This window comes from Phasianus colchicus, chromosome 9 (genome assembly GCF_987193195.1).
Source record: "Phasianus colchicus chromosome 9, bPhaCol1.hap1.1, whole genome shotgun sequence".
NCBI lineage: Eukaryota > Metazoa > Chordata > Aves > Galliformes > Phasianidae > Phasianus > Phasianus colchicus.
In genome coordinates this window covers 22,725,403-22,749,086 of record NC_143444.1, presented here as the reverse complement: position 1 = coordinate 22,749,086, position 23,684 = coordinate 22,725,403, and the positions used below count along the sequence as shown (strand labels likewise).

The following is a 23,684-nucleotide window of genomic DNA, read 5'->3' as shown; positions in this document are numbered from 1 at the left end:
TCAATAAGCCATTTATTCAAGGTCACTCAGCATATCAGTAACAAAAACCCTGAAGTAGAAGTATCTCCTTTTCCTGACTGCCAGTTTAGTGAGTGAAAAAAAATCAAGAGTCATCACTAAGTAGAGAAGAGGGCTATCTGACTGTACCCAGGTAGGACTTTCTGATGACCACTCTTGTGGCACTGCCACTCCGTCTGCTACAGAGGGAACCTAAGGCAACTCTGCAGTTGCCTTTGCAATTGGAAACAGTGAGAATTTCCAAGTCACATTGTTTTAAGATTTCAAATTAGTCTAGAGATTGTCCATTTTGAAATTAGATTTATTACATGATCAGATTGAAAACAACATACAGGCTACCAAAGTCTTGTTTCCATCTCGGTGCTTGCATTAAAAAAAAAAACGAGCACAACTGCAGAAGTGTCAGACAACAGGAGCCCAGTTAGAGAATGGAAGAACTGAGATGCATGGAAGCCCCTGCGTGTGTCATCAGTCAGAGCGCTGCGCTCCTCAGACAGTGCAGGAGCAGTTCAAACCCAGCTCAAAACACCAGGGAGAGAGAAGGAGCAAGCAGACTGGATTCTACTTCTGATAGTGCTGACTCTGGGCATCTGAGGAGGCTGCTGAAGGAGAAAGGTCTCCTAGAAGACCAGCCTCGGGCAGAAACATTACTGCAGTCAGGTGCTTCACAAATAATACAATCACCTTTTTATACCTTATAAAAAAATAATCACTGGCTCATCAAGCTCATTCTGAATTAAGAGCAAGCCATGATTATGTTGTACTAAAAATGCTTTTTGTGGGTCCAACCTGAACCAGTTGTGGATGGATGCTCCATGAAGAATGAAGTGAGGTCTATGCCTGCAGCATCGCAGCTAACGGACCTAATGAGGGGCCGCAGGAGCTCCCATGGGTGTACTGAGGATGATCTCCTATTGAACACATTCCAGAAGCCCCTGACTAGCTGATACTTCAGCAGCACTTCGTCCTCACTGGAATGATGCTGTAATAGGGATAAATACACTTCTAGAAAACAAGCCACTGAAGAAAATTATTATCAGTCATGTTCAAACTACCGGTAACTGAAAGCAAATGTACCTTTGAGACAGCTGCTCTGAAAAGAGCTTTTATGGCTACCTGTTATACACCAAGCCGTAAACCCAGTGTTTGTTTGACAAGTCAATACAGATCCCCACCCCCACACATCAGGATCACCGATTTTAGAAGTTCACAGACAGGAGCCAAGACGCAGTTCGGTCACTGCACTGGGATGAAGTATGTTCACATGTGAACGATGCAGCACAAGAACTGACAGGACACTTGGGAAGGCCCTTGTCTCGTAGTGCACAATGGCAGCCTTTTCCAACACAGTGCAGCCAGCTGACAAGAGCAAAGCCTGGAGCCTGCAGGAAACACAGCAGAACAAAGCTCCAGCTCCAGAACAAACGCTAGGCATAGAAGCTCTTGAAAGCCATTCAGTACTGTTAGAAGTGGATAGCAAAACCTGCTGCAGTTGAGCAGCAGCACTCCAAACAAATCCAACTGTTTTGTTGTTGGTTATCCGTGTAGGATGAAGCTGTTTAGAGCCAGGTGTTCGAAGCACAGGTAGCACACAGCACCTAAAAGGTGCACTTGAGTAATATGGCAGTTTGAGAAGAATGCCTGAATGCAGGCTAACTTTTATCTGGAGGAGGAACGGCAGATGATAAGAGGAGTATGTTTTTCAGTAATATGCAGACAGCATTCAGCCTACTTGAAGTTAATACCAGATCTTATTCGGATATGCTGAAAGAACAGAGGCAAGTTTGTTGGGACCCTGCCACCTTTTCTCCATGTTGGCTAACAGCACATCACCTCAGAGAGGCTTAGGTACAGGCTAAGATGTCAAAGTGCAATTCTGCTTCCATCGTCTGGGCCAGAGTACCTGCAGCTACTAGACTCTGGCTGTAATGCATCCTAATTTTATCAAGTCAACTATTTCACTCATCAGAAAGCAATTTAATACCCTGAGACCAGGAATTTAGGGCATGGAATATTTAAAAAAAAAAAAAAAAAAGACACAAAGGAAAGCTGCTATCGCCTTTCAGAACCTGTTCAAGCCTTCCAATACTGATGAACAAGGTATTCCACCACAAAAATGGAATGAGGGAGTCCATACAAAATTGTCGTTGTGCAAATCTTTGCTACTCTTATCAGCTTCCTGACCCTATAAAAATGTAGGGATAAGTAAGATTTTCCTTATAAAAGTTGTAGTTTATTTCTTTTGTGGTCAAGAGCTGTATCACTACACAAGACTACGTTTTATTGCTAATCACAGACGGACGCACCAGGATTTCAGAATAGTTTGGTTTATAGCATTCCTATGTAAGAAAAGGAAAGAAGTTACAAACCCAGTTTTTGCAGATACACTGCTATGTCCCTATAGAAGCAGGGATGCATTAGATCTGTTTCACTAGAAAATTCTCCTCTTTAACTACTTCTGGAGAACGTTACTTTATTCTTCTTCAGCAGAAAGTCATCCCATCATCCTATGCAAAAAGGAAGGTGGCCAATCTGCTCCACAGCCCCAAAACCCTTTCCTACAGAATGGGAAAGGAACAAATATTTACATGGCTCCTGTTGTGGCGTGTTAATGCTTACATTGCTTGGAGCAAGCTGGCACACCTTCAAGGTGCACTTACTACCCAGCTTAATTCCCGTTCCTATTGCTGAGGTAGCAAGTCCTCACCACACAACTGAGAGGTGCCCGACTTATGCTTTATAAAAATGCTGTGGTAACCTTTGCTAGACAGTAACATGGCAGCACTCCTGCTTGAGAAGAGCACTGCACAGCTCCTCAGTAATACATACAGTTCAGTGCATGCTTAATCTGTCACAAACCCAACAGCTTGTTGCCACACAAAGGGCAGTGCTGCCACAGAAGAGGTACAGCACTCACTCAGGTGCCACTGCCCTGTCACACTCAATACTGTGATGCTTGGATTTCAAAGGGGAAGAGTTAGAACTCCGTCCCTTTATTCATTATTGCATTAGTTGGAATGGGAAGAAACTCAGAAGAAACTCTTGGGTGATGAATGTCTATTGGAAGGTGAATGCTTAATCTTGTTAGAAGGCTGCACTGTGCAGGGCTCCAGACAGATTTTTTTTTTTTTTTTATACTGAGGCACATATAGTTAAGAGTAATTAAATCAAAACAGCATTGGAACAAAAATATTAAATGGTTAAATAATCTGTCCGATAGGTTCAGTTTCACATTGCACCTGTTCACACGAGCACCTCCTGTCTGCTTGGATCTGAACAGCCTACAGTCAACCATCAGAAAGAAGGTGCTGAGAAACAAGAGTCTGAAGCTGCTTACAACAAAAACAAATGAAAACAAAGGATATAAATATAAAAAGAGGTTCAATATCAAGCACCAGTAATACTGCCTGCTCGAGCCCAGGTGTAACCAACAGGGAGACTCTCAAAATCAGGAACATTATTCAATTAAAACAACAAACTTTGTACTGTTCTGCAGCTGCCGAGATTCCTGGCTACAACTCCCAGAAGAGTTTTTCACCTGTCAAAATAGTCTCTAAAAGAAAAGCAAGATGGCTCAACGAGATGAAAGCAGCACCCTCTCAAACTGGCTTGTTCAGTACAGACCCAACTTCAGACCAAAAGATCGCAGGCATCAGCTTCAGCAAATGGGATCCGTTTCACCATCCAAAAGCTGCCTTTCAGCTACTGCAGAGCATCAGCTTCATAACTTTCTTTAAAAAACAAAACAAAACAAAAAAACCCTGGATTTGAAGCATCCAAATATGGCCTGTTGTACTGGAGCGTTTAAATCCTCGGGGGAGGTGGGCATCTTCTTCCTCTGCCACAGGCAGTGCTTACTCCATGATGGCCCGGTACAAGGCAGGTTCAATGTAATCTTCCCGGTAGCGTGAATTGATCACTCTCTGTCTCTTCCTCTCTTGCCTGACCTCCTTCTCTGCGAAGATCTCTGTGAAGCGCATATCTGAAGCTATTGACTAAAGGAAAAGCAGAATTAGTCACCAGAACACAGTCCAAATCCCTGCCTCCACATTCTCCTTCTGTGTGAAAGATAGGACCAAGGTGGGACACTTGGAAACATTCAGACCTCTCCAAAAAAATGACTACTTGGGTTTCTGTACACAAGAAAAATATTTAAGAAACTGGTTTTAAAAGTCTGGGGATAAGTTTACTTGAGCTGTAATCACAGACCTAAAGAATCACAGGTTTCAAATTTAACTGAGTAGATAATTTAAGTTCACAGTTGCTTTCTTAAACAAATAAATATAGTAATGTTTCAACTTCCATGTAATCTAGTATATTTTGTGCATTATTGTGCATGAAGGTTTAAATGGCTTGTCACAGGAATCAGCTATTGCGTGCTTTCTTAAACCTTCAGTACACTGTGTGCCTCCCTCCAGGTTCTGCAGAACCATGCTGTAAAGCAAAATACCTAGCACACAGTCCCTAGTTACAATTTTCATAGTCAGAAGCATGAAAGAGTGGAACAGGGACCAGGGACACAGAGAGGTTGTGGGATCTCCATTCTGGAAGATAATTAAAACTTAACTGGAGGGATCCCTTAACTTTGCCCAGCTTCCAAGTTCAATCTGCTGTGAACAAGTGATTGGAGTGACCCTGTGCCACTAATTCCCATTATTTGCGGAAAGAGAATAGAAGTTTTTCTCTCTATATCCCCTCCCTCCAGCTCTCCTTTTGAAGCCTGACCAAGCCACCAAGCTTCCCAACAACTTAGCAGAAAATCAAGCTGCAGTCTTATTTATTAGATATCTGTACCCTGTTTACCTACCAGCCTTGACTTGACTCTCTTAGGAAGCTCCTCTTCCAAAGTGTACACATCATCCCTTTTCACCATCAGCTGTGAACCATCCTCAAATTCCACCTAAAAGAAAAACAAATTGTTCTGCCACAAGTCTCAGAAGCTAGAACCCTTCCACAGCTACCCTTGCCTTCTTCCCCCTGCAGAAACCTCCCATGAAAGCCAAGTGGTAAAAAGTTATTTCATATATATATATGCAGGTATGTACCCTGGAAGATTCTTTAACCAAAACCTCACCAATCCCACAACAGTAAAAGCAGCCAAGAAAGTTCTGTGACATTCTTTCAACACTCAACAAAACAGTGTGCTTGATCACTTCAATGTTATCACCTTCTTAGCATTCACTCCTTTGGAAGTGTGCAAGGCATAATGCACTCACAGCACAAAGCAAAAACAATAGAAGACTTCTAGATTAAGCCAGAGGAACTGAGTCTGCTCAAGAAAAGATCAGTGCTTTTCAGAAGCTGAGACTTTCAAGCAGGTAGCCAGATATACGCAGAGCTGGAAGTAACCACTTCGCTGTTAACTCTAGCAGCTGTTCCTAGCAACTGGCATGGCTGAAAACACTGAGCAGCTGCCTCTCAAGCATTCTAGCATGACCCTCCTACAGTTCCACTCATTTTCCTAGTGGTTCTGTTTATTTACTTCTTGCAAGAAATTAATTTTCAGGCAGTACTGTACCTGGTACATCTGGATGGCATGTGATGCAACAAACTTGGCTCCGTAAACCTGTCCATCTGTCCATCTCACCTGCACAACTTCACCTTCAGCTGGAGGACCCAACTGAAGACAGTCTCGACTCTGTAGCATAAAGAAGGAATATGGGAGATAAGAAAAAAGAGTAAACAGTTTCCCTATGTGAAGATTCAACAACCCACATGGGAATCTACCCCAGTCACATCAGGCACATTACACAACACCCCAACAATCACTCAATTTCAGGGACTGAGGAATATCTATGTCATCTGTATCCAAATCACGACTGTGGGCCTGACTTCAGTAAAATTCATGCAAGAATATGTAAAAGTAATAGTGAAGTTCCTTTTGGACTTATCATTAAGCAGCTCAAGATTAGCTACACTGCCTTATATCTGTTCTTAACTTAATGTAAGTCGGTCTCATGTAACACCTGAGATGCAGCACATCTCAATCACAACATGGCCTAGGTTTGGAGCACATAATAAATCCCATTCTGACCCAGCTTTGCAGTGGCAGGAATTAATTCACTTCATGTGCCCTCTACTGGAGCTAGGCTCCCAGTACAGAAGGTAACATACCACAATGTCCTCTGGATACAGGTTATCACTGAAGGAACCATCATCAAAATTGACCTCGTAGAAAGTCTCTTTTGCGAGGCTGACCACTTCACACTGATAGAAGCGACCATTCTTGTGCTTGCTGATGACTATCTGCCCGGGTGACAGATCTTGGAGTGCAGCCTTAGCTCGCTGAGAGGAAAAAGCACTTCTTAAGCACAACGACAGAATAAAGAATGCATTGAAACCCACAGCTCTGGTGTTGGCAGAGAAGGAAGCAAAATATTTTATATTTTAACTCAAGTGAGTATCTATAAACACCATCAGCAGCATTTTAGTTCTAACTCCAGTACTTAAAATGCTTAAAACTTAATCTGTTAGCTACAGCTGCCCAATCCTAACACAAGCTACTTGGTAAATTAAGCTCCCATTCTTCAGAGCAACACAAGGCCTTCACAGTCAATGTTCTCTAATAGACTGTTGCGATTTTGAAAGCTAAATGGGCTACACAAGAAGTTTACAAACTAATCAATCACTTAAGCATGAAATTCTATGACAACTCACACAGCCTGCTGGAGTCCCAGAACTAACACTTGCATATTAAACACCATGGCATAACACTATTATTCTTTGTTATAACAGCCACAAGAGAAATGTATGCTCTCAGTTCTCCTGGGCAGCAAACTAAAATACAATAAAGGACTTAGCTAATAGCCAAGATAGTTCAGAACAGCAGCAAGACTGAGATCAGAATCCAAGACCAATATAATTAGATTATGCTGAATATATAAAAGGAGTCAAGCCTTCAACAAAGTTTCAATGGAATTACACCATCTAAAGCTTTTCAATCCCTTCAAGATACTGCAGTTCAAATCCTAGATGTCACTCACCTCTGCTTGAGATGGGATCTTATGCCTGAAGCAGGTAATGAAGACAACAAATGGCCAGTCATCAGGCTGCATCATAACTCCTGCTGCCTGGGCACAGCTGACATGAAAGGATGTGGGACACCGACCATGGGAGCATTGTACACAGCAACCTGCAATTCTCTTCCTTCGTTTTTTGCAGAAAATACATTTCTGTGGACACGAAACTAAAGGTCACTGGTTGGACTAGGTCTAAGAGTCTGATGCTGTGTCAATCACTCTGAGAAAGCACTGCTAATTTCTGATGAAAACAAATAGAAAGCTAACAGCTTGACTTCATGGCAAGAATTCCATGTACGTAATTCCAAAGATAAATAACACATAGTAAATATCTACCAGCTCTGCATGCACATGGCATGTGGCCTAAGAACTCTGGCACAAGGGGATGTAGGATTAATCAGCCTAGAGTGCTTCAAAGTTAACAGATCCTTTCAGCCCTGGCTATTAAGTTACAAAAGACAAATAAAAGATTAGAATAATGGGCAAAGATCGGGGAGGGGGGGGCAGGGGGGGGGAGTTAATACAGAATTAGCAGTTAAAATTCTATCACTACTACCAGTGACCCAAGGACACTTGGATCAGGCCTGATTGGGCACTGTAGGACACTACCCATAACACACTGCAAAATAGTTATTTCTTCCTCCTTCACTGACCATGGAATGGAAATTCAAATCCTAACTGCTCAGCAAAGGTAATTCGTGACCAAGAATTGCTCTGCTCTGTGCAAGAAGGCCTAACTGCAGAATGGGTTAAAACAGCCTGAAGCAAGAATGCCAGAGACAGAATAATTCCATGTAAAGAGTCATTTCCCTTTTTGAGGAGGTAGGAGATGTTGTAGCTTTGTCTTGTTTCATGGAATTCTAGTGCTCAGGATCAGCTTTCAGCAGCAGAATTGTTGCTGAGGTACAATCCCAACACGGACACTCAATGCCAGGATAGGTGTTAGAGAAAGGGTAAAGAAGGAATAGGCTCACGATGCATCTTTCTGCGCTCCCTGTAGGACTGCTTCTAGTGCTAGGATTCTGTCCAATGCATTATAACATCTTTTTAATTTTCAGCATAAATATGCATTCAACTCGCCTGCAGAAATAAAAGCAAGATTCCACAACAGCTGTGAAGAGTTGAATACAGCTGCTTTCTTGCTGAAGACATTCACTGACATTTCCATATTTTGAATGACCTACAGAGACGCTGTTTTGTGAGGTGATGCTTTTTTTTCTCCTCATTTTTCCTTCTAGTCATTGCTGAAGACAACATAAGAGTTAGAATCTCAGACAATTTTTAAGAGAGGACTTCTCACAGATAGAAGCCTACAGATTCAAATAGTTATTTTCTTCACAGAGAGATTCTGCAGAATGGAAGCAAACTATTTTCAAATAGGTGAGAAAGCAGTTTTAATGAGGGACAAGAAGAATGAAAAGGAGAGTCCAGATGGGACACGCAGTATCTTTCTAAGGAGAAACTACATCTTCTCTGATTTGCACTGCATACAAGCAGCTGTATATTCTCTTATTGAAGACTAATGCTCTCAGACAGAATTAGCAAGATGAACAAAATAAAGGAAAACCCAGCAGTGAAGCACAGGTGCTCCTTACCAGTCTGAAACGTTGCAGGGGGATCTTGCCAACATCTACAGGACTGCGCTCTGCAATGTTCACAAATTTTGCTTCCAGTACACCTACTGCACACATGACATGAACCCACCTGTCAGGACAGAAGAGTTGAGGGGGGAAAAGAGTGAGTATGATCTCTGCAGCATCCTCTGTTGGACTACAGTAAGTAAATGCAGTTCTGATGAAGCTTGCCACATAAATTTAGTTTCTGCTTCACTACACAGAGACTGAGAGCTGGCAGCACAATCTTCCCTCCTACTACAAACACAAGTTTTCTTTATACTTTCAATCTACTACTAAACAGGTCAAACAGAATAGCAATTTAGTTTGACTTATGCTGGTTGCATACCTGCATTTTGAAAGCCTGCCTGATGTGTTTATTCTCTCTCAAACCTGCTTCATAGTAATGGCTCAGTCACTCTTGAACTCATCTCAAGACAATGACCAAGAGGCTGAGGCCCCACAGCTTTCAAAAATGTTCTGGGTGGGATAAGTTTCAGTTACACCATAATGCTCCTGGTCTGTACCACTGATAGTCTGCATCAAATAACTTCAAATCATTCATCACAGGAAAGAATGCAGGGCAAACAGCTGCACCCGGCATACTTGCTACAGAGAAACACTGAATTTCAATGTTACACTCCTTGAAACTGTTGCTGTCCTGTGTCTCCATCACCGCAATATATTTCATGGAGAAAACAAAGTCTTCTGTGAGAATGTACTGAGATACATTATTTCATCAGGAACCTATTTTTTTTATGTGGTACATTACACCTCTTAATTTGGTCACTCTGCAACATCAAATACAGCCTCGCCTCATCTACTATGGAACTGAGCTGCTCCCTGAAGATCAAAAAAGCTGGAACACTCACTTGTCATCATTGGCTCTTTGCAGCGCTCCTCCTCGTAATGAACACAAACAGCAGTCCTGTCACAAGGAGAAAACATTAGCTGAAAGAATGAAGCGTGGAGCAGTGCACTTGATAAAAACTTGCTCATCAAAATGCACATCCAGACAAAAAATTGCTTCATTGTCAGAAGAGAGCTAAATGCCTTGGACAGCTCAGCCCTTCGGCTCTCATAAGTTGCTGCACTTACAGCAACAGATGTAGACTTCAAATCTGGCAAAGGCAAAGCCTGAAGTTCTTGCTATAGGTTCCTTTTACAAACACAATACCCTATATCCTCCAAGGATGTTCAAATGGATGTGGAAGAAACACGAGCAAACACAATTCCAAAGGTCAAGATCTTCTGCTTATCTAGAGCCTATGCAGCTTGTCAAAGGCAACATTTTCTTCTTGCCTTTGTCACTGGTGCACACCTCACGAGCTCCTGACAGAAGTTACTTTCTCTAACTGCCATATCACATGCTGAGGACTGAGCTATTCCCACACTGATGCACTGACTCTAGAGATCAGCAGCTTTGCACATGTTGAAACAATTACATTCCTTCTTTACACAAGAGAGATTAAAACAACTGTAACACAATCGAATATAATCTGAAGCAAGTTCCCAGATGTACTGTACTCCATCTGGAGAATCTCAGAATGAACTTTACCTCTTCTAAGGCATTTTCTGTACACCTGGAGCACATCCAGTCTTCAGTGGCCTTGTCAGGGGATACACCATAACAACCTAGAAGAGACACACCTCAGTTACAAGCTTACCCTCCCCTACCACTCGCAAGCAAAGTAACAGTAAAAATCAATAAGCCAAAAGACAATGCTGTGTATTTCATGTTGTTCATACAGCCAGCTCCACACTTCAACACCCAGCACTGCAAACATGTACTGCTCAGATAACAGCTGGACTTAGTCTGCTTGTACATTAAGGGATGGGTAGAGGCTTACTGGGACGTACAGCCTTAACCCAGAACACTAGAGTTAAGTCTAGTTGCACTCACTTGCATGAACGCAGACTTGGCAGTTCCTGCAGGTGATGAGCACGCTGGTTCCATCTTCCTCCAAGTAAGGGGTTGAAAGATTGAGATCAGTGCTGCAGCCAGTTGTAGTAAAGCACATTTCAGGAATCAGAGGCTTGGTTCTGATCTTCCCGTCTGCAGCACCTGGAGTTACTCCAGAGTTCTGACTGCTGCCTCCACACTCTGCCTATAAGGGATGCACATGAAATTTATGTTTTACAAGCAAAACCATCTCACCTTCACTCAACCATTACTCCATACATAATTCTATTTTTAAGAGAAAAGGCACTGAAAGATTAAACAGCTAGTAGATTTGGTGGAAATTAATTTGTCAAAATCCTTAGTAAATGCAATGTGAAAATTAAATTATTAGTGGCTAAATGCATTGCATCCCTCTGATAAAACAAGCAACGTGCATGAAAAACTGCATCTGTTCCAAAGGAAAGTCTTCATGGAATCACCTAAACTACCTCATGCTCAAAGGAAAAATACCTCTGCTGCATCCATCAGCCCATAATGCTGCTGCCCAATACTGTTCAATCATCTTTAGTATTGAAGGATTATCATCACACAGATAAACACTTGTTTAGAAATGAACTATGAAAAAGTAACGGGAATCACAACAAGTCTAATAAGCTTGAAACTAATTTGTTCCAGGGAAAAAAAGCAGACTAGTAACACAGTTTCACAGTTAAAGCTTACAAGACTTCTAGGCTAACCTTTTGTATTTATTCATTTAAACTGATGTCACACCAATCATCAATTACACGCAAGTTTACTGAGATGCAACTCCATTCAAGCTTTCTAACAGCTAAAAAGGAATCAATCTTCTTCTCTGAAGGTATGTTTCAAACTATCCTTTGTACCACCTCACAGGCCACCACAGAGGTAGACTGTCTAATTAGAAGAAGGATGCATGGAAGCAGAATGAACCTGCATTGTCCCTCCTGTATGAAAAACGCATGAGAATCTAAGATAAAGCAACCAAGGTGGAACCATTCCCAGCAAGTCTTCTTTTCTTCTTTATTCAGCTTCTGTAACAGATTTGCATTGCATGTCAAGCAGAAAGTAACCATTATGAAAGCTGAAGAAAACAAGTATGGTTTTTGTTTTTTTGTTTTAAATAAAGCAACTAAATACTTCTTCACAAAGGAAAAAGTATTTGTCTGGCATTTTGTTTCATTTTTATCTGTATGGGTAAGCGAAGTGAGTTCTCAGACTTTCTACAGACTTAAAGTTTGAACAAAGATCACAACTGCAGCTCCATTCTCGGAATAGTCCCTCCTTTACTGCCTGACAGACTCACCTGACAACCTGCAGCTAGACTTTTCTGCCTACTGGCACCTGGAACTTAACCTAACAGACAATCACACTGGCAATCTGTTCAGCCACCTCTACTATAACATTAACAAACGTAGGCAATGTACCTGATACGTCTGGAAGAGCATGCAAACAGCACAGTGAGGAGATTGCTGAGCCATGGTCCGATTATACTCTTTTTCAGCCTCAAAATTTGGTGGTCGATTCTGCCAGAGCTGGCTAAGTGGCTTGGCCCAAGCTTCTGTCTCCTCAGCTTCTTCTTCAGGAGTTAGTTGCTCCGATGCCTCTGCAAAAAGAGATTGTTAGTCAGGGACTGTGTGCTCTTACATCAATATCCTTCTTGCAAAAAAAAAAAAAAAGAACTAAATAAAGCAAGAAATTGGGAATGGAGATGACAAAGACTGGCATAAGTTAAATTTGCAGAGGTGTGATGGGAGCTAGTAACATAGCCTCATTTTTAAGCTGCATCTACTAATCAAGCAACCATGCATCAGATACAAAACAGGATTATTGGCAAAGAACGGCATTGATCCCAAAACACATCAAGACTAAGGCTGTTAGACAAAGAATGTATCTATTCTATTTAAAAAAACAGAATAATGAATATTTGCATCAATTACTGGAATGCTCTAAAACTGACTCAGTTACGGAACAGCCTAGGGTACTAATTTCATTTTCCTTTCAGAGTTGTAACTTTCCAGAGAGTAGTACAGGAAAGAAGGAAGTCACTATTAGGGAGGAAAGATTAATGATGTGAACAGAAGAATGAGACAAGCACCTCCTCTGTGATGCAGAGGTGTAACCTATGCTGTCCACCAAAGCTGTGGCCCACCCTAAAGCTTCCCAAATATCACAGGGCTTACCATCATCACTAATGCAGTCTTTAACCAAAAGCGGGTGGTGGCGTGGGAGCTTACTCAATGGCTGGCGACGACCCTTGGACTTCTTACTTTCCTTCATTGACTGTATGTATTCCTTTGTTACCTGGACAAGGAGAAGCAATTCAGCACTCAAACTAGCACACGTCCTTTTAAACTTTATAAGAATATACTCTGAACTTAAGAAACCTCCACAAAATGCACATACGCTTCCACGATTTTATTTCTAACAATTTTCAGATGTAAACCTAAGCTAAGCTTGTAGAAGAACTGCTTGCACCATGCCTGCTAAGGAAAAGCACATAGCAGAACTTGGTGTATGCTGATTATTCAATTATGTACATGCTCTGTTGAGTCATTCACAGACTTAGCACAGGTCCCATTGTGGCTTTTATAAAAAGTCTACTTATATAAGAATGGTGTCAAAAATAAAAACAGACAAAAGACAAACTGAATGACTGAACTCAGAAAGGCTACAATAAGAAGTCTCGAGCCTTCTAGAAAAGCCAAGAAGGTTGTATGCCAACTTAAAAATTCTGCCTTAAAAAAGAGTGAAGAGCTCACTCAAAATAACAGGCTTATTTTAAAGGGAAGGAAACTTTCACCTCATCTGCTCTTTACTTACGTTGGTGTATTCCCAGACAGACTGGAAGGAGGAGACTACAACAACAGTTTTTATATAAAGCTATGGGTAGAAGAAGTAACAAGTGACACACACTGACAAAATTACTACTAACCTGACAAGTAAGGCAATAAAGGCAATGATTTTAACAGCCCATAACAGTAAGCCACTCAAGACATAAGAACATGCTTTCTTTGAATCTGTCATTCCTTTAAAAGCAGAAGCAAATCTTAAGCGCAACTTCCATCTCAACAAATCTTTTCTTTTTTACAACAAGCCAGAAGAGAGCAAAACCAACCATCATCTCTGCTCTCCTATGTAGAACTGGCTACCAGAGTTCTCAGAAACAAACATGCTTTTGTTCAAATGTAAATCAACAATCCCAGTTAGTGCCTAACGGAAAATTTATTTTAAAACATGCCATACTGGGGGAAGCCACCTACACCCATTCAGTTTCTTGTTTTCCCTGCATGTATTATGAAATGGAAGCGTCAGCATTAGCAACTCTGCATCTTTCATTTAAGTATATGTGAGAAGTCCCTCGTTTTCAATTTCATCAATAGCTCAGCCCAGCTGCTGTTCCATTTATGCAATTCCTGAATTTTGAAGACCCAACAGTTACCAGCCTCCCACCACTTCAACTCAGACTTACAAGAAAACAAAGTTGTTTGAGAAGACAACAACCACCAGTAATATTTTAACCTACAGTAGCCTTCTTTTGGTTTGTCTAGTGAAGGATTCATTAAACATTCAAATGTATTCTTACCCCACCCAGTAATTTTTGTTCCAACATTTCTTTCTAAAAGAGGACACGTGCCCACATACGCAATATTATAAAAACATCAAACAAATGAATGTGCTCACAACAAAGGTTGGATTGAAGTAGATTCACATCAGGTATAAACAGGTGTCTGTTACCATAAACGGATCTGGATCAGCCTGTAATACTACCACCATCTCAAAACCACCAAGCTACCCTTCTCCTTAAGGCACCTGAATAATTTAGTGACGGTCTCAAAACAACTCCCTTGTTTTCTAGAAGAGTAAAGAAGGTAAGGCGTTCACCTTTGATTCTTGCTGTATTGTAAAACAGAGTAACGACCGAGCAGCCTGATACACAAACAGGCATGGAACAAAAATGTCATCTGCACAGGTAGAAGCTTTGTGGCAGCAAACCCATGACCACACATTACAGCTCTCAAGCTTTTAGTACTCATGCCATTCATACCTCTGCCAATTCTTGTTCATTCACACTGGCTGTAGCACTGGCTTTCTTTCCCGAAGTCTGTTCATTGTCAGATCCGCTGGCATCCCCTCTAGCATAGCTATGGACTGTAAGCACCCCAGCTGGCCCAGGTAGAGTTCTTTTTGGCAACAGATCAGTTGACTCAGAGTCTGAAGACCCTGAATATGCTGGCGAGCTGGGCTGAACACTGGAAGGTGCACTCTGCTTTGAAGTCTGCAAAACTGAACCAGAAGATGAAGTATGGGAAATGGAGAGATCCAACACAGCTGCCTCTTGCTCTTCCTCTTCTTCCTCCTCAAGCTTCACCACTTTCAGTTCTTCAGATTTAGCCATGCCCACACGATCTGGAAGAAAGGATATAATGACTTTTACTAAAGTCTGGGAAGCAGAGAGAACAGCCCACCACCACTTGCACAAAGTCAAATAGGAAAGCAGACTAGAAAAGAGATATGTGATGCTAAATCATGTAAACACTAGATCACTAATCACTAATTCAAACATCAATAGATAATAACCTATGTACCTGCTCACTGCAGCTTACAGTACAGGAACTAGGGTATATCAAACAACTGTCAGAAGGTGGGCTCAAAACAAACAGCAATATATAGTCCCTTATATGATGTAACTGAACACTGCAACTCCTGGCCACCTAAGGCTTACAAGGGTTCAAAGGAGACTTAATAGGGAATACAAACAAAAAAACAACACCAAACCAATAGAGGATTATTAAATACAAGTTGCAAATAGAAGATATAACTGTCCTGCTATGAGCCATATTAATTTTCTTCTGGCATACTAATTACAAAATTATACATCTGTACAGCATACCAGAGCCATACTACCAGGCAGTATGTATGAACAGGTCACACTGTGCAACAATGATATATAGAGGACTGTACACTACTGACAAGTCCAATACATTTCTGTATGCTGGCAGAAAAAAAAAAAAGGCATTCCTAGCTTTTTAAGCAAGCAAGTCTCATGTGATACTTCCTTTCAATTCAGCTGAATGAAAGCACCTCCATGACCTACCTGCATTCAAGCAGCTATGGAATAGCTCCCTAAACATTTATTTTTCCTCCAAATTTTTTTTTTAAGTGTAATTCTCACTGGGGAGTTATCCACACATAGGTCATAAAATAACTCAAACTGTGTTCATCTCATTTCCTCAAAGTGCTAACTACTCAAATAGTGTCAGCCACATCTAACAAAAGGTACTATCAAAAACTGTCCCAGCTGCACTCTCTGGTCTTGAAAATTAAAAGACAATTATGTTGAGTCTCATGATAGTAAGTGTCTGATGTGCTTTCCATGCCTCTGCCAAATTAGTATCTGCTTAATTAATTAATTAATTAATTTGATGTGACAACAATCTACCTACCAGCCTGCTGTGAGAGAGTGCCACAGAGTTCAGCTCAGCAGTCTCTATCTCTGAAGACTGAAACTGAAACACTTGGTCCTGCAGTACCAGGATAAAGCTTGACACAGTTACCTGGAACCTTGTGCCCCTGCTCACTCTGCTGCGTAACTTCTCCTGCAGCTCTCTCACAAGGTTCTGCAGCATTTGCTTCATCCTGAGCAGAGCTCAGCTCCTCTTTGGGAAAGGCCTCACTCTCACTCACTTCCTGAGGTACTTCCAGGCACACTCTGTGCCTTTTTGTTCCTATGCGATGCTTGGGCACACTGCAGAAGACAAATTCATGCCAGGTTACCAAACACATCACAAGCTTGCTCAATTTCTGTCCAGATACACAAAATACAGCCTGCTTTGGGTCATGCTGTTTTATGGGACAGTATCTTGCAAGCTGAATCATACCCAAATCATTATCTGTTAATTGTATACCAGGCAGTTATGTTCTAGCCAGACAGTCTTTACCTTAAAAACAAAACAAGCAAATAAAGCTTTAAGAGTATTAGCTGACACTGGCTGGAAAACACTTAACTGCAAAACATAAGGTGATTAGCCCATCATAGTCTTCAGCAATTGAGACTATCAAAATTTGCCAGCAAGTACCATCTCATGATCCCAATACACTGCCTTTTTCTTCTGACCTTTGGTCACTTTGGACACACCCATCCAAAGACAAAGGACTATCTTCCCAGCCAGTGCATTCTCCATCTATCGCTGACTATCATCAACTTGGATCAAAACAATAATAAAAGAATAAAAAAGAATAAACTCTATTCCCAAGAAGAAAACAAACAAACAAACCGCTAACTCCAACTGCTATTGTTTTGTGGGAATGGCAAACAAATGGCATCAGGATCCAATTGCTAATAATTGCAGTAGAGCAGCAGAGGACTATGTGCAGCACTACCTTTTTGTCTCATCCCCGTCCAGTTCCTCTTTACATCCTTCTCCTGTTTCCATATCCTCAGCATATTGCCTCCCACTCTTGACCTTTTGCATGAGATCTCCTTTAAGGAATTCAGCTGCTTCTGGCGTTGGAAGAGCATGGTCAATGACAGTCACATCCTTCCCAGCTTTCCAAAGCTTGTAACGGTCTGGCTGATACTTCCTCACAAACACATCCATGGAGATCTTCACCATGTCCTTCCGACACGAGCACTGGAGTCACAGAAAATATTTAAGTAAGGCTACATACTGAACAATTTCACTCTGCATTCCTATACCACTTTGCTTTCAGAAGCTTCAATAAATAAAAAAGACCCCAAAAGCTGCATGTATTTAAGCCTCAAAACTTTCACGACCACCTCCTAGGAAATCAAAACAGTATAGGCATTAAAACTGGGCAGAGAAATCAGCAACAAGATGGAAGAAGATGCTACAACAGTAGCAAATAGAGAAAGCCCACCAACCCATTTACAGAGTTGCTGGTAGAAGCTGACAGTCTTAAAAATCCATGAGCTCACACAAAAACAGCCAGAGGTTATGACAAGGAAGCCCACCCACTGCAGCAGAGGTTCCTCTTATCTGAGCAGAGTTACAACTAAAGTTTGAAAGCTTTTACTTCAACATAATTTCTGAAAACATAATCCACACTTGCGAGGCATCTCTGTATGGATATAACACTATGCAATCAAGATACTTCTTTAGAAAGATGCTGGTTAGCCACCCGCACTTCTCCAAAGCCTCACTGGATCTATACAATGATTAAAAAACAAACCAACCCTCAAGACATGCTTTATGCTGAAGAAGGACAGTAGGCTGACTGGAGACAGTTACCTTACCAGAAAGCAAACGTCACATCTTAAATTGGACAAAGCTGGACTGAATTCACTTCATTAGAACAAACACTGGGGGCTCAACAAGCAGACCATGAGGTGTTGCATTCAGGTTATCTGTACACAACAGAATGGCAACAAACCACTCACCAATACAGACTGCTTCCCATACTCAATCCACCGAAGAGTAGCAAAGTTGGTGGATTCAGCACAGTTAAATCCGTGATTAAAGCCAGCATGATAACTATAAGGAAAAGTTATCATGAACTCTCCTGCCTCCTGTGTCACCTAGAAGACAATTGAGACATCATATTGTTATTCAAAGCTGAAGAGTCTATTTGGTGAATTCAAATAAAAACAGTTCCTGTACTCCTCATGCAGCACATCTGAATCCCCTACCCACACAACAGTAATTGGAGTTGCTTGCTGCTATGGTAAGTCTTGATACTCATTTCCATTATTCTCCTATTTGCCCAAAGTACCTGTTTACTGGAAAGCAACACTCTTATGAGTTTTTACTAAAACGCAACTGAATGGACCAAAATAGCACAGAAGTACCTATACATAGGAAACACACTGATAAGCCATCTGGAATTTATTAAGACACTCATTTGTATTTACTGCAGGTTTGGCTGGAGTGCCTAATGCCAACTAAAATATTTATTCACCTCGGAAATTAATTGCTGTTCTCACTTGAGTACAGCTTTCAGTCAGCTCCCCTACACGTCCCTGCAGCCTAGCAAAGTTCCACGCAGCCCTTCAGCAGTCCCCATAGATCTAACAGGGTTTCTAAATAATGCCCGAAAGACAATTGCGTGGTGGGAAGGAGGAAGCAGAGGCAGCAGATTATCAGCTTAAGAAATAAGTCTAAAATCATAAATACCATGATAAAAAGTAAATGGGAAGCAAGTCACTTTGAGGAGGCAGATCACCAAAAAAAAAAAAAAAAAAAAAAAAAAGCAGAGAACAAGTCTTTTAAAAAAAAATTCCCTTTGATGAATATGCAGCTAAGCAGTGAAGTTAAACTAACACAGGACAATGTGTATAATTTCTCACAACCTCCTTTAGATCCCAACCACTCAATAAACAAAGGTACAATGAAAAAGCATTCCTATGTGGCCTTCTTACTCCTATTTTCCTCTCTAAGCACCCACTGGTGGCTGCTGTTAGAGATGAGATGGATGCGTGAGCCTTTTTACTGAGCTAGTGTAACTGCAATTACTTTTCTACACCTTATCAAATGGGATGCCATATTTCTTCAGAATTGATGGAGAGATCAAGGTCATCTTGTGACGGAGAAACGCTTCACAGCTCTGGGCGCTTCCTGGAAAGAATCCTATTTAAAATAAAGGAAAGGCATGATGTTACCACTCTGTGGTACTGGACTTATTTTTCACTAATTTTTAGGTTAAATTTACTGTCTGAACAGTGCTTTCCTTGGGCCTAGAAGTATGGGCCAACTTATCAGAAGGACATGAGTGTGTGCTCTGATGAAAAAGGAGATGCCTTTACCATATCCCCATTTGAAAGACAGTAAGAAAGACAACATGCAGAAGAATCTTCCCTAGGCTAAAACCTTCCAGATCTAACAATCAACAGTTAAGGATTTTCTCATTAAAACTTTTACAGACCACAACTGCATGATTTGTAACGTGACATTTTTCCTGAGCGTATACTGAAAACAAATGGAAGTAATCCTACCTATATCCTGAAAGAAATTATCAGTTCAATCATGCCAGCTTGTGCACTCAAAATGTTTACAGGCACGTCATACTCTGAAAGAACTGAAACCTGTAGGGGTTTTACATCCCACAGTCTGAACAAGATGGGACATAAAAGAATGGCACAGTTACCTTTGGCAAGTCTCTCCAGTCGCTTGCCATGCTCTGGAGGGATAGAGTACCTGCAGTCAGAAGAACAAGTTTGTTAAGTTCAATTGACACAACAGAATCTCATCTCCACACTGTCTCTTTCAAAGTTTGATGATACAGAGCTAAAAATCTTTATCAAGGAATTTGACCTCTCTCCTCAAGGAGACTTCTGCCTGTGGACTTCTGCCTAGCAGCCAAGGAAATAATAAGTCCAATTCATTTAGTAGCGCATCTGTGCAGCACAGCACATACAAAAAACACTTAGTGACCTAATTTCACAGGAACACAACCACTAGTACACCTGGTATAAGAAGAAGCACAGAGCAAAACAGAAAATGGAATAATATCTTCCAGCTGCTCAGACCAAGACTGGACTAAATCACGCAGTGCCACATCCTCCACCTGCATAACTTGGATCATGTTTGGTAGTACTACGTCTCTCTCTGTACACACCTTTTTATGTGTGCCACAGAACTCCAAGCTGGTTTGGCTACAGTAACTAAAACCACTTAGATTTCTTTTGATTTGAGACAGAGCACAAGAACCTGCTGACTAAATCAGATTAACGTATCAGCAATGTTAACTTTTTCCACTTACTACTGTAAAAGAAGCAACAGCCAAAAGGTTTCATTTGACTCAGCTACTCTGTTTTCTATTCCCATGCCATTGCCACTGCATGGGGTTGCTCGCTGCTCACATGGTGCTAGCTATTATTTCTGACTTCAAAGTTGTATTAAAAGGCAGCCAAAAAGACCAGTTTCCAACAAAACTGCCATGGAAACAATTGTTGAAATTGTTTGAGAAATTCACTTGTGAACAGAAGGGAATGATTCACTCTTTAAATGCAATTCATACTAGAGAAAAAAATTCAGGAATCCTCATTAAAAACCATCACAAAGGCTCTGACACTGGACAATCGCTCAGCAAAACCCACTACCCTGCTTTTACCTCTATGATAAGTAACTAAATTTCAAAGTTAGTTAAAAACAACAGGCATATTACTTTCACCTGGCCACACTAGAGCTCAGAAAATCACAAGCAAGATTTCCAGGTTTCAGCCCTATCACACCAGAGAGTGTCCAGCTTACATTATAATTCTTTGCATCAGAACAGCAGAACAGCAATTAGACTTTCAAGAAGGTAACTAAACAAATTTTACTGAGGCCACATACTGGTTTCAGTTTCCTCACAGGTTTCTAATGCTTTTGTCAAGATTTTACTGCACTGCAATATAGCAGAGAGAGTAATTTTCAACTCTCGTAGAAAAAAAAAATGACAGAAAATATGGGTGTCAAAGTGGTAAATTTGCATCTAGAAGCTATCATAGAAAACCTTACCATGACTTAGGCTCCCCAAAATGCAGGTAATTAATACTGTAGAGATCCATGTCCTCAGTATGCCAAGCAAATGAAGTTTTCCACATGCCAAAATAGAGGTAAGGAGTATTCACTCCTTCAATGGTTATGCCGCTCTCATTCTCCACGACATCCAGGATTGTGTTCAATCTGCCAATGTTCCACGCATCCACGTGCTGCAGAACACAAGCCTTGTGTTAAACAACAAATATGAAGAACCGAACCACACAACTGAGACAAGTCACAGAAAGTTATCAGTTACATCTGTGATAAAGCGGCACATCACGACAAGTCATCTTCTGGCACAGCTCAAATTATCAGCTAATTCACCTACACCAAGTTTCCCCACAGTGTTACCTTACATACCGATTCTCTACCAGACAGTAGAAGAAGCAACCAGTCAATACAGAAAGGATTAGGAGGAGAAACAGTCACAGAGTTAGAGACTTCACACGGTGCAGAACAACAGTGCAAGCCTGAGCTGAGAGCAGCCCAGAACCTCTTGAAGAACGCTGTTCATCCCGAACATCTTTTAAAAAGGAGCAAGTTATAATTCAGGAGGCTAGCAACCAGACTGTGTAACCTTTTTAAATGTTTAGCATGCTAACACACACAGTGACCACAGAAACTGTCATATAAAAATAAAAGCACTAGAGAATACCAAAGCAGTGCATGGTCACTGCTTAACACTTATCATGATAACACACCATAAAAGCACGAGAGTGGATTTTGCATTTTGGAAATAAGCTGTACCACACGGAATCATAGAATGGACTGATCATAATCATCATCTGTGTTCAACCCCCCTGCCACGGGCAGGGTCACCAACCACTAGACCAGGCTGCTCAGAGCCACTGAAGTGTGAACAGTGCTCACAGAGGTGCCCCAGAACATTACATCTAGAAGCTTTCTTTAACTACCTGGTTTACATGGAAAGTGTTACTATCACTAATTCTTTCTGATAGCTAGCCAAATGCTGTGTTGGCCTTTATTGAAGGCAGTACAACACATGCAAGGATAAGTGCTACTTGAAAACCAAAACAGTGCTTACCTTGTCATAAAGTGTGCCATTAACATCAGCACCATAGATGGGGGCATTGAATGTAAGGTTCTTCCAGTACTTTCGTTCAAGGTCTTCAAAGTCTGTGTAGCGAGGTGTGCAGTACCTTAAAAACATCAACCACAGGCTCAGCATTGGTACTTGAGGAGTTTAAAACAATGTTCTCCACCAATGAAAAAAACAAAAACAAAAAACAAAAATAGCAAACACACCAGAGAGAGCCCACCATCCCCAAACAGCAGCCACAGCTCAGATCCCGAGGGACTCAGGAACAAAGGAAGAGAAGGAAAATGCCTCTTCCCCACTCTCAGCCTACTTTCAGTTTTGGTTACTGCACTTCCCTCAGCCCAGCACAATTTCCCTTTCTACTGCTGCTCCTCTGCGAAGGAGGATGTGTTTGAAAGCAAAACATAAAAACAAAGTTTTAAGCGACTGGAAAGGAACAGCCCTATTTCCCTTCTCCCTGCTAGTGAACCAGCTGAGCTCGCCAACGAGTTGTTCACGTTACACCCGCTGCTGCTCTGCACACACCGAACAAAGAGCACGGTCTCTCAGGGCAGAACGGAGGGATCAAACTCAGCGCCGAACGCCTTCCCCACGAGGACACACAGCTCCCCGAGCAGCGGCTCCGTGCCGCCCCCCGGGCACAGAGGCACCGCCCGGCCCGCTCCTTACTTGTCGCTGTTGGCGATGCGACGGAACTCGCGCACCGTCATGGCTTTCTTCTGGATGTTGTACTGCGTGAAGAGCCCGGACTGCCCGGTCACCACCTGCTGGATGGGCGCGGGGATCACCAGCTCGTCGATGTCATCGTAGCACTTCCGCGGCTTCCACTCCTTGGGGGGCACGATCTGGGGACGAGGCACCGGGACGAGGTCACGGCCCGGCCTTCCGTCCCTCCCCGCCCACCCCCCGCCACACAAAGCGCGGTCCCCGCACCCCCCGGGGCCCGCTTCTCCCCGACGCACCTTGGCCAGCCCGGCGCGGTGCGCTCCCTGCGCCTCCACGTACGCGATGTAGCGGCTGAAGTCCCGGAACTGCTCCATGGTGGGGCGGAAGGTCATGATGCGCGCGCTGGGGTTGAGGCTCTCCAGCTCCGAGGCCATGGTGCCGGGCCGCCGCTGCACGGAGGAAGGGGTTGGGGGGGGAAGGGGGCGCGGTCACAGCGCGCACTGCCCCGCACCCCGCGAGGCCCCGCCCCGCCGCTCGCGCGCACGCCCCGCCCCCTCCCGCCGGCCAATCGCCGCCGCGTCCGCACCGGCTCTGCCTCTCCATTGGCGGAGCGCACCCGCCCGTCAGGGGCTCCTTCCTCCTCGCGGCGCAGAGCTGCGCCGCTTCACGCCCCTCCCCCCAGCCCCGGCCGGGCCGGGCCGGTCCCGACGAGGAGGGCTGCGAGTCCCCGCCCGGCGAGCTCACGTCAGCTCCGCGTCCCGCTTCTTCGCCTCTTCCGCCCTCCCCCCGGCTCTCCGCCGCGCCGCCGTATCGTTCCGCACTCCGCGCCCGGTGAGTCCCGCAGGCCGCCGCCGACGCCACCGCGGCCGATCCCCGCCGCCCGAGCCCCGCCCTGCTCCCAAG

The 23,684-nt window shown here is 42.8% G+C and overlaps 1 protein-coding gene across 2 annotated transcripts; it reads right to left on the bottom strand.

The window, feature by feature from the left end:
- Positions 1–1,003: 1,003 nt before the first annotated feature.
- KDM4A (lysine demethylase 4A) lies at positions 1,004–23,658 on the bottom strand. Of its 2 annotated transcripts, none has more exons than XM_031600969.2 (22): positions 23,526–23,658; positions 23,078–23,230; positions 22,785–22,960; positions 22,101–22,215; positions 21,032–21,225; positions 19,677–19,726; positions 19,056–19,159; positions 17,974–18,111; positions 16,956–17,206; positions 16,130–16,320; positions 14,620–14,981; positions 12,755–12,875; positions 11,999–12,177; positions 10,554–10,758; positions 10,209–10,285; positions 9,523–9,578; positions 8,633–8,741; positions 7,002–7,190; positions 6,133–6,303; positions 5,537–5,656; positions 4,826–4,918; positions 1,004–4,013 (listed from the first exon to the last, which is right to left on the bottom strand). In XM_031600969.2, exons 2-22 carry the CDS (start codon positions 23,213–23,215, stop codon positions 3,873–3,875), a joined length of 3,180 nt encoding a protein of 1,059 aa, XP_031456829.1. In that variant the 5' UTR covers positions 23,216–23,230; positions 23,526–23,658; the 3' UTR covers positions 1,004–3,872. The 2 variants fall into 2 exon arrangements, with proteins under 2 accessions (XP_031456829.1, XP_090002678.1); XM_090146552.1 differs by lacking the exon at positions 23,526–23,658 and adding an exon at positions 23,368–23,503.
- Between the last annotated feature and the right edge of the window lie 26 nt (positions 23,659–23,684).

What these genes read in the sequence shown, in the direction of transcription:
- KDM4A (XM_031600969.2), bottom strand. Translation starts at nt 23,215, where the DNA reads ATGGCCTCGGAGCTGGAGAGCCTCAACCCCAGCGCGCGCATCATGACC. An exon ending in ACTGGAGAGACTTGCCAAAG is followed by an intron (nt 19,160 to 19,676) that starts GTAACTGTGCCA and finishes TATTTTAAATAG; the next exon opens with GATTCTTTCCAGGAAGCGCC. An exon ending in ATGAACAAGAATTGGCAGAG is followed by an intron (nt 12,876 to 14,619) that starts GTATGAATGGCA and finishes CTCCTTGTCCAG; the next exon opens with GTAACAAAGGAATACATACA.